This window comes from Perna viridis, chromosome 3 (assembly GCF_037379345.1).
Source record: "Perna viridis isolate PV_CMFRI_1.1 ecotype Kerala chromosome 3, ASM3737934v1, whole genome shotgun sequence".
Taxonomy (NCBI): Eukaryota; Metazoa; Mollusca; class Bivalvia; order Mytilida; family Mytilidae; genus Perna; species Perna viridis.
In genome coordinates, this window is record NC_142447.1 from 35,687,336 (window position 1) to 35,706,172 (window position 18,837).

The 18,837-nt window shown below is 31.7% G+C and overlaps 1 protein-coding gene and 1 long non-coding RNA gene across 12 annotated transcripts in view; one reads left to right on the forward strand and one right to left on the reverse strand.

Moving 5' to 3' along the window:
• LOC148622043 (multiple C2 and transmembrane domain-containing protein 1-like) overlaps window positions 1–18,837 on the reverse strand; it is a 74,356-nt gene that overhangs the window by 23,152 nt on the left and 32,367 nt on the right. For 9 of the 10 annotated variants that reach the window (XM_088571549.1, XM_088571548.1, XM_088571547.1 and 6 more), the window contains 3 exons: window positions 9,660–9,765; window positions 8,290–8,512; window positions 3,954–4,065 (listed from right to left, as the gene is read on the reverse strand). In XM_088571549.1, coding sequence (XP_088427675.1) covers window positions 3,954–4,065; window positions 8,290–8,512; window positions 9,660–9,765 — 441 coding nt within the window. Of the gene's footprint in view, window positions 1–3,953; window positions 4,066–8,289; window positions 8,513–9,659; window positions 9,766–11,294; window positions 12,236–18,837 lie in introns of those variants that run through there. The other variant, XM_088571555.1, reaches the window with a different exon arrangement.
• On the forward strand, window positions 12,550–15,494 carry LOC148622044 (uncharacterized). Of its 2 annotated transcripts, XR_015920547.1 has the most exons (3): window positions 12,550–12,838; window positions 14,778–14,935; window positions 15,195–15,494. It is a non-coding gene; the product is annotated as an uncharacterized LOC148622044 (long non-coding RNA). The 2 variants fall into 2 exon arrangements; XR_015920546.1 differs by lacking the exon at window positions 12,550–12,838 and having other exon boundaries at window positions 14,641–14,935.

An 18,837-nucleotide genomic window follows, 5' to 3' on the forward strand; every position in this document is an offset into this window, starting at 1 on the left:
AATGTAATTAACTCAGTATGCATTACTGGTAACTAATTTTCATTATGATTCAAATTTATAGTAATGGGCTGGGCAATCTGTCTCAAAGAAATGTTATTATTTAACACATAAATATAAAAATAATTCATCTTGTGACATGGTTTTATCTGCATAATAAAATCAAAATACTGTGATACTGCTATGAAGTATTAAAAAATCTTTATGAGGGAAAGTTCTAACAGCCAATACAATACCATGCACAGTAAATAATGAATTCACACAAGTGTATAATACACAATACTGGTATTTACCATACCACTACTAACTATAAGTCTCAGAATAACATTAAAAATAAAGAGCTGTGCTTTAAGCACATGATACGCCCATTGCCCTTTTAACCTTTTAACTTGTCCTTATGCTTTTAATGAAGTTATATGATCAACTAGAAATACTGTGAACCCTGTCAAATGCCCCCCCCCTCACCCCACCCCAAAAAAAATAACAAATGTACAAAAATTTGGCACTATCATAACAAATGGTCTGCTTTTAATGATTTTTCAATGAATAACTTCCCTTGGCCATTTCTGACTTTATTTAAAGATTAAAACTTCATAACAAGGAAATGTAAAATTTGACATGTATAGAAATCAGATGGGAGCTTAGTTCAAAAGATATGAACAGTTCACCGAAGATTCATAAAAGTTGGTGAAAGTGTTTTTGAGTTATTGTCCAAAAACTTGAAAATCCCCCTTTTTTAAGTATGAAAATTCATAACACAGAAACGAAAAATCTGAAATTTATAAAAATCGAAAGAAAGCTTACAACAATAGATATGAACAATTCACCAAAGTTTCATAAAAGTTAGTGAAAGTCTTGGAGTTCTCGTCCAAAAACTTGATAATCCCCTTTTTTTAAGTATAAAAATTCACAACATGGAAATGAAAAAATCTGAAATTTATAAAAATCAGAAGGGAACATACATCAATAGATATGAACAATTCACCAAAGTTTCATAAAAGTAGGTGAAAGTGTTTTTGAGTTGTTGTCCGAAAACGTGAAAATCCCCTTTTTTTTAAGTATAAAAATTCATAACACGGAAACAAAATCGAAAGGGAGCTTACATCAATAGATATGAACAATTCACATAAGTTTCATAAAAGTAGGTGAAAGTGTTATTGTCTGACGTGTGGACAGACAGACGGACAACGGTATACCATAATACGACCCGTCTTAGACGGCGTATAAAAACACAAATTAAAGATAAAAAAGATACCCAGAATTAAAGCAGCCTTAGATAAATAGATTAAAGAGTTTCATATAGTGCAAAAAAAAATCTATAAAAAAGCCCATTCTAAAAGAACAATGAACAAAAATGTCATTTTTAATTACCAGTAAATAAACTACAAAAATTCAATGACCCTTCCAAATACATGTACTAACATGAAATATACTTGCTGGGCTATCTGAGTTTTTTAATGGCTGACCATAGCTATCATACATATAATTTTTTTTGTGCAAACCTAATATAGATGAGGATTAAGTGCATACATAACGCCTATACATATTGTTAACAATGAATTGTATCCTCTTTCAAATATCAAACTGTATTATTTCGCAACATGCACCTTTCATAATTTACAGATGTGTTAACTTATATCAAAATCTATTACACCGTTTACAATGAGAATAATTTAAACAAAACAATAGGACAGGCAAGTAGATTATGGACAAGAAGATCCCCACATATCCTAAAAACTTAAGTTTGGGGGAGTTGTTTCAAAATAAAATAAATGTGTGATTGTTCTGCACCTTCAAGTCAGAAACACATGCATAACATGTCTACCAAGTTTAATGATGATGTCACCAATGCAAATGTGAACCTACGCAGTAACATAGGAATGAACAGACAGATGGATGCACAGACCATAATCCAGTTCCTTTTTTCTGTGATTTTAACTGCATTATAAAATTTTCTACAGATGCTGCCTGACACAACTGCAACCGGCAAACCCTGAACATTTTGAGGAAATATAGACACCATATCCCAGCTATAAATGTCTCTTATGATTTGGATTTAATAATTGACCCATCATAATTTTCTTGTAATGAATGAATTCATTAACTGATCTTAAATTTACGTTTATATTTAGACCAGATTCTAACCAAACCTTTAAAGAGACCTCATTACAATACAAAATAATTTAAAACAATCCCCCCAAAAGTAATCTAAGATACAGGCTTTTTATTGTAATATTAAAAAGATCTCTAATTTCAGCTCTTTAAGTCCCCTTATTGCCTTCTTGTTGAAGACAAAACTATAGAATGTAATCCTAAAGTAACTTTCCTTTTAGTTGGATGGAAGCATGTATAAAATTTTACTAAAAGCCATTAAAAAACACTAAACTTATTGTACAACATCCAAATGTCTGATGAATGAACACAAGGAAGACTGCTACAGGGCCATATAATTATATGACTAGAAATCTTTTTTTTTGCAGTTGTATGAAAATGAGAACCAATGAAAGACTACAACATATATGACAAAAGAATAAGGAATTTGTCTTTTTTGACCTACCATTTTAAATGTACCCTGTAATTCAGAAAATCTAGAATTTTATTAATTTATTCAATTTGCATGGTAATTTACAGAATACCTGATAAAATGTTTTGTACTTTATAGCATAGCAAATTATATGTTACATACTTCCTATAATCCATAATAGCAATGCTGACTCATATAAGATACAACTGTATTGAAGGGGATATATAAATATTATGGTCACAGGTGGCCATACCTACAGTCATCAATTTATGGTACGAAACGGTTCTGTCAGGGTTAAAGCATTAGTTAGAAAGAGACAGTAAGGAAAGATATGTACAGCACCGACAAACAGAACTACACATCACAATAAATGCTTAAAGAACAGTAGCAATATTTGCTTTGTTCAGCTAACTAATTGTATCTCATAACTGTAACATTAAGCAGTCCTTAAAGTCACACATCTTAAGATTACCATAACATTTGAGGTTCAATAACCAAATTTATAATCAGGGATCAAAATTAGCAGTTGCCCAGTAGCCCATGGCTACTAAATTTTGAGCTGGGTTACCAAACCTTTGGTTAAAATTTAGTTGAACATATAGAAAATATTAAATAAAAATATGATCTGGGCTACCAGCTCAATGTATTTCCTAATTTTCACCCCAGAAAACAGAAAACTTAATAACATACCTCGAAACAGAGAAGAAATGAGAAACGTTAAAGTGGATACAGAAGTGATGACAACATCAAGGTAAGAGACACCTGTTACAATAATCAATAAAGGCTCATTATCACCTTCTACAGTACATCAAGGAGAAGCTTTTACAAGGCATACTACAAGTCAAGCCATGCATCTTTATAATTTGTTTTCTGTCAGCTGATAGAATAACCATCATCAGGGAATAAATTAATGACAAATTTCAAGTCTATACATGTACTTAAAATCTTTTTTTATGAATCAATTTTCATACCTTTAAGACAACAAATCAAATAAACCACTAAAGTCCTAATGTACATGTATAGATAAAACAGAATATACATGTATTATACTTAAGTTCCTTCATTGTTTTACTTGAATTTAATGTTTGTCTGCAAAACGGGAGATATATAATGTGGATATTTATAGAGAATAATAATAAAAAAAAAATAAATTTAAAAAAAAAACAGCTTCATGATGAGAGAATCCCTTCTGCTTTCCTGAGGCACTGTCATGTATAGAATTCTTATAACAATTAACCAACAAGTCACAAAATACCACAAAGATCTAACTATAAGTTTTGCAGTTTAGAAATATCACATCGAACATATAGAATAATGATCATACCAACAACATGTATATTTTTCTTTTTTTAAGAATACATTAAAAACCTTTCACAAACCAGTAACTGAGTGATACCCACATTGACCACATCACGTAATAGCCATGACTTACAGATTTCCTAGGAGATGGTGATGTTCTAGGAGTCAGGGTACATTGTAACAGTAAATATCCCATATATTCTGTCTTTCCACCCTCAGATAGTTCTAACTTCAGATCTGTTGGCCTGCAAAAGAAAACAAGTCTAATATGGCATTCCCCAATAAGTATGGTTAAACACAAAACCAGGGAAGTTCTAGGTACTCATACATATGCTGAATCTCAATCAGGATACTGATATCTCCTCTATGTGCACCATGTCCTAAATTCCTCCTGGGTGCCGCATGTAATAGTTACAAGTCATCACCCAAACACGATTAAATTCATGAAACAAAGATTCCCCCACCCCCAAAGCCATGGCATTTAGTACTTTTATATCTTCATCCATTTAAATTTTTGATAAATACAAGCCAAATGCAAAACATTAATCAAATCCATCATGATTGAATAAATAAGATTGGATCCTTAGAATTAGTGCTTTTTCATCAGTTTCATATACTTTCTTTTTAAAACTCATTCAAGATATTGATAAATACAAGCCACATGTTAAAAATAAATGTCCTAATACTCAAGTTATCACCTAAATGACTAAGTGAGATGAACAGACAAACAGACACATAGTTGTGATTACTATAGTTCCTTATTGCCGCTTTGGGGGTACACTTATAAAGCTACTTGTGCCTGGTTTTGTTCTATGTTAAGCACTAAAGCTGTTAATGGTGATAGAAAAAAAAATTCAAGTTTTATTTTTGTTATGTATGTGAAAACCAGCAACCAACATCTACTGTAAAGGTAAAATTGTTCATGGGATACCAATTTTCATGGTTTTCATGGGAAAGCCAAACTATAAATTCGGTTCCCAACGAAAAGGATAATTCCTACGATGTGTATACTGAAAATCTCAAAACTATGAATTCAAGAATCCATGAACTTGTGGTTCTTCTCTAATCCACAAAAATTGGTATCCACGAATTAAAGTACTTTCAGAGCATTTGGACTAAAAACAATGTGGCACATTAATACTTGGACTTTTATTACTCTAGACTTTTTATAAGAAAACCTAAATGTACATTTTTATTGATACATGTAGTTCTTCATATTGATATGCATACATACTTTAATTAAAAATATAAAAAGATCCATAAAAGAGTATAAATGTCTTAAGCATTATCTGTCTCAAAGGATTTCATGTAATTAAAGGGATATTGATAAATTAAGATCAATTTCTCTGAGCAGACAAAACCCATTCTGACAGAAACATTTCTGTACATTCAGATTATGACAATCGAAGTAACATTCTACAAAATAAAAATCCATAAACAATGTCAAAACTTAGTTACAGTATATTGATTCCTATAATGATGAAAACTACCGTAACTAGCCATAGATTGCCTAAACTAGATGGCTTTACAGGCCAGTTCATGCATACACAAACTAGGCATTTCATTTATCTCACTCTCTCTAAGTCAATGTTTATACATTAACAAACACTGATTACTTATGAAGCATATTGACTCAGAAAACTGGGGGAGGGTATGATTTATTTTTTAAGATTTCAGCCCTGTATCAATAAGCATAAAGATGTAAAGACATAAGGCTATGAATATTGCCTAAAAATATGACCTATGTTGTAATAATATCAAAATCATTTATTATTTTTTTTTTTTCAAAAAAGATCCCAGCCACCAGCCTCCCTCTTATCCCATTTTCTTTCAAGAAGGTCAATTGTAGCACTTTGCCATACTTGACAATTTATAACCCTTTAGGGATCTCTAGCAACATCCTTTTCAGTTTAAGCCCGCCAATTAGATCAATTTGTACAGATACCAGATATATTACAGTCCTCTACAGACGGTAGGAATATTTTATACATATCATGTGACATAAACAAAATTCAGATGCAAATGACAGCTGTAAACCCCAAAAAGAAAATGATTGCTTTTCCTATCTAACAAAAAATATGCTTCGCTTTGGATAATTCAAACGGAGTTAATTTTTTTCCAAGGTGGGTTAGGTTCTTGACAACAGCAACAGTGGAACAGTTGAGATACACACATGTACATCCACATTTTCCCTGAACTTTTTAAAAGCACATCTTATTCACTTCTTTTCATACTGGTATGTAAAAAAATTTTTTAAAAGACGCAAAAACTATCAGAAAAGACCAAGTAATTTTTACTGCAACGTAATTTTAACCTATATATTTCAATTTGTTTAAGGAAATGACGAATTTTCACCATATGGACAGCCGCTTTTTATTACTTTCAGGGCATGACTTTTTTTTTCGTTAGTATATTGGAGAACCTAAAGAAAAATTAGATAGTACACATAATAACTGTAGAGCTCGCACTGCTTTGCGTCGCTTACTAATATGAAAAATAATGTTCTGTGGTATGAAGTCATAATGGTGCCACAATTTCACATCATTTAACAACAAAAGTCTCCCAGGAGTCTGAATTGCTCACCTGGTTAAAGTTTGCATTTTAAGGGCAATAAATTCAACAAGGAGTTGTCCAACAATTTTGACTCAAAAAGACTTTGGTAGGACTATCATAAGGATCATTTCAGAGATTGAAAGTTTCTTTCTATCTATTATAATTTCAAGATATTGACTGAAAAGTGCATTTGAAAAATTAAAAAAAAAAAAAATCATTTTTCATCTTTCAAGGGCAATAACTCTTACAAGAAGTCGCCTGACAACTTGACAAGACTTCGGAAGGCCTAGTTTGGTTCCATTGGTCAAGTAGTGTCAGAGGAGAAGATTTTAGAATAATAATAACATTAAAAATAGCAAAAAAATGTCGAAAAAGGGCAATACCTCCAATATGGCTTTAACAGATTAAAATGAAAATTTGACCAGATAGATCTCATCATGCTGCACACTTTTACCCTATGTCAGAATTTGGCTAAACCTGACGGCTTGGACATATATGCAAAAAAATACTGTCTGACTCCTTTGTTCTAGTATGTAAAGGCGGCCATGATTTTCAATGGATGAAAAATCCCCACAATAGTTCTTAAAGGATACACCAAGGAACATTCATACCAAGTTTGGTTCCAAGTGGTCAAGTAGTGTCAGAGGAGAAGATTTTTAAAAGAAATAACATTAAAAATAGCCAAAAAAAGTAAAAAAAGGGCAATAACTCCAACATGGCTTAACAGATTAAAATGAAAATTTGACCACATATATATCACATCATGCTGAATACTATTACCCATGTTAGAATTTGGCTAAACCAAAGGGTTTTGGAGATATATGCGAAAAACTGTCTGACCCCTATGTTCTTTTTTTAGTAACAGTGGGCATGTTTTTCTACTTATAAAAAATCCCCACACCAATTCTATGCAGGATACCCCAAGGAACATCAAACCAAGTTTGTTCCAATTGGTCAAGTAGTGTCAGAGGAGAAGAGTTTTGAAAAAATTGTTAACGATAACAATGACGACGACAACGACAACGACAACGACAGACACTAAGTGATGGCAATAGCTCACAAGGCCTTTGGCCATGTGAGCTAAAAACTGCTTAGAATTGTAGATTTTGTTGTTTTTTTCTGACATTTTTATCCAGAAAGCTTTGCCCACACCAAAGAAACAACTTTACATTTTCAGATGTATATGATAAAATATGTAATAATGAATGTATTCACTAAAAATGATGATGCTTCTTGGGTGTGGACACCATTTCTTTGCCAAAAATATGACCAGAAAATGACCAAAAAGTACAAAATTGAAATAATATGTGAATTTTTATGAACTTCGAACTATTTCTCAGTCCTTTTAATGCAAGAATTTTCAGAAATCTTCATGTGTCCTTAATTGTGATGGATTCCAAGTCCCTAAATTAAATCCTTCAACACTTTGCAATTTTCAGTTGTATTTTTTAGCCCATGAGACCCTTTTTTGCCCCTTTTCCTTTTGTTATCTAGAAACTAACCAAACCAATTCCGAGGATTATTATAGAAAAGTGTTTTCAGACAGTTTTGTCAGTGTATGAAGAATCATGTCATTTTAATAAGATTTTTATCTTCAAAAATATTTTGATAACTATGCATTTTTTTTTGCTAGTATGCAAACTTAATTAGATGACTTTTATGAAATGTTTAGCATTATTAAAATTTACAAGATATCTGAGAACGACTGCTCACTAGTGATAATAGAATTATAACAAAAGGCAGGTAATTTTAATTCAATTTAAGCTACATTTTGTATATCTGGTTCCTTCTTATATTGGTTTAAGACAAACAAGAATTTAAAGAAAGGAGGGCATTGAACCCAGAACTTCACTAACAAGTAAACTACATTAGCCTTATGAATATACATGACATATCCTAGTTTTCCCCAGACTTACTCATTCAAATCTAATGTAGCCATATCAATCTCAGCTGAGCCCATGGGATCATCAAATCTCCCTCGATCGTAGTCATACACCTGTAGCTGTAAGGGTCGGAATAGATCCTCAATCAATAGATGGAACGTCTCCTTCCATTGAGGATTTAAGTTTTTAAACACAGTTTTACTTTTACACACCACTTTGTTCCCTAACTTGAATTTTACATATGGATCACTGGTACCTGAAATGAAGGTATTATTCATGGTGATTAAACAAGCTTGTGTTTGCCTTGATACAGATACCTTATAATTCTCTACATAACAAACAGAAATGATAAATTCATATCATGTCAAATTATTTGCTGCACACATTTTCACATGTTCCAACCTTCACCTGGTCCATGCTCCCAGTTTTTAGTGGAGTCTGAGTTGCTCATTTACTTTTATTACTTTGTATCTATTATTTTGGTTATTTTACGTCCTTTGATGTGTTTGTCTGTTTTCCATGTCTGGTCTTTGTCCCTGGATTACATTCTTTGGACTTCTGTTAGAATCTTAGTTCCCTTGATTACTCTTTCATATAATTACAATATGATATGGTTTCTACATTGTGATTTTTTAAAGTTTGATGTAGAGATTTTTTTCCTCAATTCATACCTAATACATGTCAAAAAAATGGATCGTCATCAGCGAACTTCATGTGACAGTTGACAAAGCTATTGGTAAGGGAGAGATCATGTTAAGTTATCACTTTTTTCTGTATGCTTTAATGGTTGATGAATACAAGCGTTTTGTTAAACAAAATTTAGATTCAGCTTTAAAAAAAAAATAGAAATACTGTGAATAAGCTCACAAAGAGAATATTCTCCCCATTCATATGTATTTAAATGTTTTAAATGCAAAACCATTAAGTTCATTTATCTCCCTTTGGAGACCTCTGAAAATAATATCATCCTTTATGTGGCTTTTACACAAAATTATAATCCCTAACTTTTCAACAGTTTAAGAGGAATTACCCTTACATGTAAGATTGAAATATGTCAATCCTTAAGCTGAATTATCTCCCCTTGGAGTCATCCAACAGGAATTATATTCCTTCATGCCTATATTTATATCATACCTTCCTGTCAAATTTCATTAAAATGTTTTGAGCCATTTAGAAAATGTGCTTACAAAAAATGTGGATAGACAAACAGACAGATTGCGGTGATTCTGATATCACCCAAGTTTGTTTGTGGGGGTATAGTAATTTTCCATGAACTAGCCTAACTTCAAACTCATGGAAAAACTCTATTTGTTTTTATAAGTTACTATGCTTTGGACTTTCATCAGAACATTAATCTCTATACCAAATATTTCATAAGTTCACTATATTTATTAAGTTCTTACCACTGCTGTCCCTAATAACTAGGTCCCTTCCCTCCAACAGCATGATTTCTAAGTTATAACAAGCATGGTGTTGCATGGAATGTTTTCTCTGCCTTAATACAACATCCTGAAAAAAGTAAAAATATTCCATTTTTAACCAAAAGATAGTCTAGAGATTGTATATGAACATAAACTTTCTAATGTATATAAGTAACTGGTCAGCCAGATCCTCTGTTCAATGAAATTTAAAATGTATAAAACTTGTAGGGTATTGGTCCTAATACTGGGTAGGTTCAAATACAATTTTTGACATTCACAGAAGACTTCTGTTTGAAGTAATTTTAAGATCAAGGTGTCAGATAACTGAAATAGACAATGTAAAAAATGTAATACTGGATGAAACTATGTGTCATTATTTTTCAACACTATATATATATACTGGTTATTGTGAAACACTTCAATGTTAAATATTTAATTACAAAATAATTTTTCCATCTAATTTTACAACTGTAATTAAGAGCCAATATTTAATTCTAGACACACAAGAGTGGCATTCAGTAGCAGTGATTCTAACAAGCAGGCAGAAGGTCATTCATGCATGTCAAAAACTTTTATTTCTAATGCAGAAACAGTTACTGATCACATTACCAATCTTATTTTTTTATTTGGTTGTGCTTTTAAGATAAAAAAAAATACATATATATTATTCATGAAATTGTTATCATTCTTGATTTTGTTTCATTTGGTTGATTTTAGTAGGAGATGAATGTATGAATATCTAAAAAGTGCAGATCTGAATGCAGAATTGATTATTGTTTTGTGAAAGTATAGCATATGTAGACTGAAAAAGCATCCTTTTCTTCGCCATGAATCACTTTACCATCTGCATTATCTTAATTTTATGTGGACTGGTACTTACAGTAATACATGTAAAAAACAAATCAGCAATACAGCTTTTTTTTGTGATTCAGAGGATTACATTGTTTTTTTTTTTTTTTTGTTTTTTTTTCATAAAAGCTCTCTTGATTTTACCACTCTTTCCAGATTCAGAACCACATTTTCATTATATATAAATACAGGTAAATTTACACATAGGTGATTTATTTCTAAATGAACACAAAGTTATGTCAAATATTTACATATAAAAATAATGAAGATTTGGGTTAATGTATGTTCTTTTAAATGATCATGACAAGCAAGTGACAACTGTAGATTGTTGGGTGAATAATATGTTCTGTCATAATTTCATGATAGTCCATTTGTTACAGGATATATGATGTATAGAATACAAAATACCAAGTTCTCAGTTTCCAAAAATGATATGCAAGGCATTGTATGAACACATCTCTAGTAAGACTAAATCCAGTTGTATCATAGAAGTTAATTCATTATTATATTTTAAAGACAATATCAGCAATATAAGCATAAATGTTTAATATAAAATGATTTGAACTGATATATGCAGGGTAAAAACTTTAAACTCAAACCTAAACCTCAGGCCTGACATATGGATGACAGACATACAGAGAGGCATAGTCCATATGTGTTAAGCATAATGTTCTGAAAAATTAAAGAAGCATCAAGCAAAGAATAAATTTCATAAATGAACCCTTCTACATGTACATGTAAAGTATGATCTATAAGTAGTATCCCTACCTCACCCTGGTCACTATGAAGATCAAAAAGAAGGGATTCCTGTGAGGACTGAAGAATACCAGAATCTGAAAACTGTACCGGTACACTTAATCTGTCATAACTATCATGACTTTCTACACTATCATCAGATATATTACTGGCTGTACTCAAAGAATCCAGATTACCCCACGAACCAAACTGAGTATTTAAATTTCCCATTACAGTACTTGTGGCATTTTCAATCAAGCTACCCACTGACTGACTCACTGATCGTGACTTTTTAAATTTTGATTTAGATGATTTCCTAAATGTTCCTGATATTCCTCCAAATATTCTTCTCTTCCATTTTTTCTTCCTATGTCTTGCCATTATCAAACTGGCAGATGATAAAACAGATTGTTCACCATCTGAAGATGACATTTTACATCCACGTTGTCAATAGAGCATGTATAACAAGACAGTGCTAATATAACAATTTTATAAACTATTCATGAAATTTAGTGTTTGAAAAACTTGATACAAAGTTTCATGACAGACACATTATGACATAAATATTTATGAATGTTTACCAGTTAAAATGATACTCAATATCAATAGGACATTTTTTGTGTGAAACTATGTAAAACTATCAATCAAGTTGGTCAGGAAAAGTCCATAGGAAACACTATTAAAATGGAAATATATGGCTGGTATTAACAGCTGATATAAATTTCACGAAAATTGTGTAAGAAAAATAATAGTCCAAAATATCTCCAGACTATTCCAACACTTATTGAGAGTGAAACCTCCTGAGGGCACTAACAATTACTTCTGGCCTCATTTTCATGACAATTTTATTAAGTTTCCATCCAATTACTAAGCGTATTGCAGAAATAGATTCAGAAAAAGTATCCAATATTTACATCAGTGCCTTTGAACAAAGTTAGCTTCCATGAAATAAGATTTTACAAACTGATAGTAAATCAATTACTTTTCTACAGCACTTTCACAGATACAGAACTCCAGCATATAAGAAATTGCGTCAAATCACAACATGAAACGATTTTTTCTCTTTACTGAGCTCGGCCTGCAGGGATTAGAGATTAGAAACCTGTTTTCTATCACACCAGTATTCCTTCCTCTGCTCACATTAATTACATTCACTTAACTAGTAATATCAAAGACATTCCACCATTATACTACCACTATAAGAATATCAATCCATGACAATATATTGTTTACATTCAACAAATATCCCATAATTAATCAGATTAGTAAAAATCTGACCAATATATACCTCAAATATGATAGGTTGTACACAGGAAGTGGAGTGGTGTAATGAGATTTCAAAAGTACAATATCAAACATCTTTTACATAGTAGATCCTTCCGTCCAATCCAATGTCAAGTTTTCTTGTTTTTTTTAACTTCCTATAATTTCTTGTCTCAGAGATTAAGGACAACTTCCCTTGTTACTGATTGGACACAGATAACTGCCAGATTTTAATTTGAGACTATTACACACTATGACATTATTATTAGACCCAAGATCAACCCTAAGGCCTCAGAAGATATGGTAATATTGAGGTAAGTGCACCTCTAGGTCAATTTTACCTGTGTATGACAGGTACAAATTACAGATGTTATCTTAAAATGTTGAACCTGTAGAAACATTCAATACCTCATTACTGGTATATCAATTCACAGCATACCTTAAAAGCTTGTCAAGAAATCAAATAACAAAAGGTGAATGCCTTTATTAATTGTGACAGAAGCTATGACAGTTTATCAATGAAACATCCATCAAGACAATTTTAACAACAGAATTATTTATATATTTCATTCAGAAACTGATGAATGAGCCCCAACTTAAAATGAAGATTGATCTTATAACCAATTAAAGGGCTCAGTATAAAGCATATTCAATGGATTAGAACTCAAAACAAATATGCATGAATTACATGAACAAATATACATTACATATAGTCTTTCAGTATGTTAGATGTCAATAAAACCTAGCCATTATTGATAGAATATGAATGAAATCTAGACAGCAATAATTTGCCTTTGGCTACGGAATTGATGTGAAATGAGTTGCCTTCACTGCTCTTACAACAGATGCCTAAAATAAACTTTCTAACCCATCAAAAAATTATCTGCCAATAAATTCCAATTCTTGGATGACAACCCAGAAATTCACAAAAGCAACAGATTAACAAGAGTTGCTTAAATAGAAAAATTAAAATCTCTAGATCAAGCAGAACAAAATTGATATCATTAAATAGACCCTCCTAGCATGATTCCTGCTAGTCTCTACAACAAAAACAAATTTAATGTCTTATCATTTTAAAAATTTATTGAGCAAAAAACTACAAGGATTTTTTTTATCAAAGCCAATAACTCTAAAAAGGATTTGTCAGCCAAATTAAATTCAAGAAGACTATCATGCATAAAGCCAATAAGAGCATTCATCAATTAGATATGTCTTTCATGTGAGATCATAACTGCAAATATGTTATTTCTTGCTTTTCCAGGGCAATAACTTTAATAAGTAGTGTTCATTCAGTATCAACCCATAGATACATTGTATTTGTACCTGTTATCGATAGAAATATGTCATCAATTGAAAATTTCTATCTATTACGGTTTTCAAAATATTTGCTAAAAATATAATATCTAATGGGACATTAAACAATACCTCTACATAGTGTTATCTAGACTCCATATTACTCCTAGCTGTCACAACAGGCTTTAATAATCAAAGAAAGATAACTCCAATTCATCCAAAAAAATTTGGAGGTAAAGGTTGGGACAAATAGAATTCTCACATGCAAGAGAATGCCATGTCTCCATAACCAAATAAGGTGAAAAACAATGTTCTCTGTTCAGGTGTTGTTAAATGCCCAATCGCTTCAATTACTACTGTTCACTACTACAACTGTACTGATAGTTGGCCACGTGAAAATTGTACTAAGATTTTTTTTTTTAGATTTCTGGTTTTGTTTTAGTTCAAATTCCACTAATTCAAAGATATAAATGGTTTATACCAACTTTTATTGATTCCATGCACACATAAGAAAAATATACTAACAATACTTGGCTTTATCCAATCACGAATTTTCTATGGGGGAACACGCTTATTTCTTATGCTTGTTGTTAACTACAAAATATACAAGCGACCAATTGGTTCATTGAAAAACTGCATTACATCGTGCATTTAATACACTACGTCAGAAAAAGGTAATAATGAAAGTTTTTAGGCAGAAATGTACCTATATATTATATTCAAGCACGTGAAAACAACTTACAGTATACATACAATAATGACGTATGCAGGTATCTCATTGACTTAATTGAATTATCAATTATACTTTACATGTATACAATGTCCTTTTATAGTAGAACTCTAAACCAGTTAAAATGGCTGTAACATTTGTGTGAATAATCAAATGAAACTGTAATTCATACTTGATCTGTATTTCATGATACTCAATAATTATACAAGGTTTGAAAAGGATCTTTTCAGGGATAGACACATGGACAGCCGGATGAATAGATGGACAGACATGCAACTTCTCAGAGGGTATCACATTTTGTGTGGCAGGGTATAAAATCTGGAAAGAAAATTTATGCTTTGCCTTGCAAGGGCTCTAACAAGGAGTGGTCATTCAACTATAAATTAATGTAAGTTTTATCATTCTGTTCATTATGTTAACTAAGTCTTTTTTTGTATCTATTATGAAGTTCTAAGGCCTTCTGAGGGCAAAAAACTCCTATAAAGGATTGCTATATGTCTTCTACTTTACTTCTTGTGTAGGCTATTAATTGCTTTTTTTTTTGGTCTTTCAATGGCAATAACTGTTATTAGGAGTTGTTAATAAACTTTGACAAAACAAAGACTTTACTAGCCCTTATCGTAAGTTTTTTTTTTTATCTATTACAGGTATGGTTTTTAAGAACAGGTCAGGTAAGATTAAAAGGATGGTGTGTGGTTGTAGAAAGGGAGTCTATATCATTATTTTATTGTTATCTTCTTGTATACTCAGAAATTATATTTGACACCAGAATTAATCGACTGTCCATTGATCAGTTTTGAAGGATGAATACTACCTAATTAGTTTATTGATCATGACAGTCTATCAACAGCAAATTACAGTAATCATAGTTAATAGTAACTAAGTGCTAAAAACGATTGTAAATGATACTTAAATGCTAGAAACTGTTAGGAAAAAGACATAAACAATAGTCTTCTTTCTGTGGTAACTAACATCATGTCATATTTCGGTGTTTGAACTCTAATATTTTAATTTATTGAAAACAGCTTGAAGAAGTTACACAGACTTTTTTCCACATCATACAGATTAGCTTTTAGAGCAGGTTTCTTTAACTGAAAATCACCACTTACCCTACCGGTGCACCTGGTCCATGCTCCCAGTTTTTAGTGGAGTCCGAGTTGCTCATTTGCTTTTGTTACTTTGTATCTATGATTTTAGTTACTTTATGTTCTTTGTTGTGTATGTCTGTTTTCCATGTCTGGTCTTTGTCCCTGGATTGCATTCTTTTGATTACCACTGTAGCCTTGGTTCCCTTGATTACTCTTACAATTCTTTATACCCTATCCTTCACATAAGTCAACTAATATGGAATGCTCATCGCAACCATAAAACCTGAATTCTTTCATCATAGATATCTATTTTCACATACCACCGAACACCACAAAAGTATTATAAGAGTAATCAAGGGAACCAAGGTTATCAAAAGAATGTAATCCAGCGACAAACACCAGACATGGAAAACAGACATACACAACAAAGAACATAAAGTAACTACAATCATACATACAAAGTAACAAAAGCAAATGAGCAACTCAGACTCCATTAAAAACTAAAACCCTATGGATATACCGGGAATAAGCTACAAAATTTAACTATTAATCAGTTACTTAAATTGCCTATTTTCCCCTCACAGCAGCAATTCATTTTTTTTTGTATGATGAGATTTTAAATCCTTGACATATAAAGTAAAAAATTCTATACAAGAAAATCATGTAGTTAAACAAATTAACAATGTCAGGTCCCTGAACTTAGCTTGAACTCACAATGGGATTAGACCTCATTATTTAGTCCTGAATGCTCTAATCCTACACCAGCTAATGTCTGGACCAATGGCAGATCAATAATTTTGAAGTGGAGAGGGGTGAAAAGTCTTTTAGTGGGCTAGGAGACTGACTTGTCTAAGTAGGGGGTGCAGCTCCAGTGATTTCCATTTTTTTCTATGTAACTAACCATTCTTTTCAAGAATAAGGGAGGTAGACTTTCTCAGACCCCCCACCCCCATGATCGCCTGATATTACCTTACACTATACCCCAGCAGCAGAACTACAGTGCTACCCTGACATTATCTAGTAAAAAGATGCACTTTGTAACTCAATCTAGAAATACTGTGGGAATATAAAAGATATACTTTCCCTTAATTATATTATATTAATGCTCTTATATGAACATGAACTTCAGTATCAAGAATCATCATGATTGAACTTGAACAAAACCTTTCACAAGTACACACTGTGACACAAACATCCTTGATTATTAATTACAGATTACCAAGAAATTTAGTTATCAGAGAAAAAAGAAACATTTAAAAATAAACCTAGTTTCCCTTCCTTTTTCCGCACTGTATATATTAATCTTCCTATCTTTAATTCTAATACTCTCATCATCATACATGTAGGTCAACCTAGCAACAGGACCCAGTCAAAAAGTTTTTCAGATAATTCATTAATCACATCATCTATGTTATATACATTTTGATACAATATGTACATTTCAGATAGAGTGACAGCTGACAAAGACAGTACTTGGATGATTGTAAGAATAACTTCTGTAACAGTAATCAATATGCTTACGCCAGAGATTTACATAAACAATCATGAAACATACAATAAACACTAAAATATTGAGATTAACTATGAAAAGAACAAGCAATATAGTCTAGAATCCCAAAAACCAAAATCAGGTATCATTCATATCAATAATAGTCTTCTTTTTTTTTAAATAAATGTTACATGCTATAAACTCCTTTTTTTTCAAAGCCTACTATTAGATAATTACAGATATTTCTTTTGAAGTGTATGAAGCTGTAGAATATAAATGACTTCTGACAATACCAGGCACACTGTAGTACATGTACCTCCACCTATAAAACATAATACAGTAAAATAAACAAAATGCTTTAAATAGAGTTACTTCCATTAGAACAGGAAACAGCCAAATAAAAATGTGTCATAGGAAAAACAGACCAAAAGGAAGAATTTCTATTGAAAAAATCAGTGATAAAAGTAAAACAAAAGAAGATCTGTACTCTCCTCTATCAATCATACCAAAACGTACTAGAATATGACAGAATACAATATCGATCTGTTTCCTAGTAGTCATTTCATAGAATAGAAAGATAAGACAGTATAATAGTCTCTCAGTCGTGTGAATATTTGACCTTGCAACCATGGTCTTTAACCTACAATCCAATGATGTTCAATTCATAGAGTTCACAAGGATGTTTCAGACTAACTGACAGTGACCTTACTATTACTATATATTATTAACCAACTACCCAAAATGTTAAAATATATCAAAAACTGACCAACTGATATGAATTCAAACCGGGCATCTATACAGGGCCAATATGGATCAAACCAGGGCCAATACGGCATCATAACTTCCTGTCGTTTGACACCGCCATTTTGAGTTAGAATTGGATTTAATGAACTTTGATCACCATAACTAAAAGCTGCAGAAACACAAATAAAATCTTCCATTTTATACAAAAAGGATATTTAAGACTGAATAATGTAAATAAACCTACATGTTCTTGGTAAAACACAAAAACAACTGTTCTACAAATCATCTAGTTAAGTTGGTTAATAAAATTGTCAATAAATATGTAATTTCTTTTTGGCCCTGTTATAGGTTTTGGTCAATCATATTGGCCTCAAGTGCCGTAATGGCCCTCAGCGATGCCTCGGGACAAAAACAACCGCCTCAACCAATATGACAGACCTAAAACCTGTAACAGGGCCAATATGAAATTACATATTTATTAACGTGTAGTCAAGAGGATACTACGGCACTAAACAAGTAGGAAGGGGACCTATATATTGGTGCATCACAATTACAGCAGTACCATTTGTAATCACTACATGTAGAACACTGTAACCCAATTAACATTATTAGACAGAAATAGATCAATAATATGTCAGATTTTTATTCTACATGGAATATTTGAGACATTTAGTTATAACCAGTAAGTCAAATAGCACTAATATAACACTCAGTCAAATAGCACTAATATAACACTCAGTCAAGTAGAACTAATATAACACTCAGTCAAATAGAACTAATATAACACTCAGTCAAATAGAACTAATATAACACTCAGTCAAATGAATCATTAAGACGAGAAAAAAAATATATATATCAAAAAGACTTCCCTAAAATAACTGCAATGAGGTCTTCGTGACCGTTATGAAACATTACCTGATTTAATGTTCCTGACTGACTATACCATATAATCTATCCAATTACTATGTC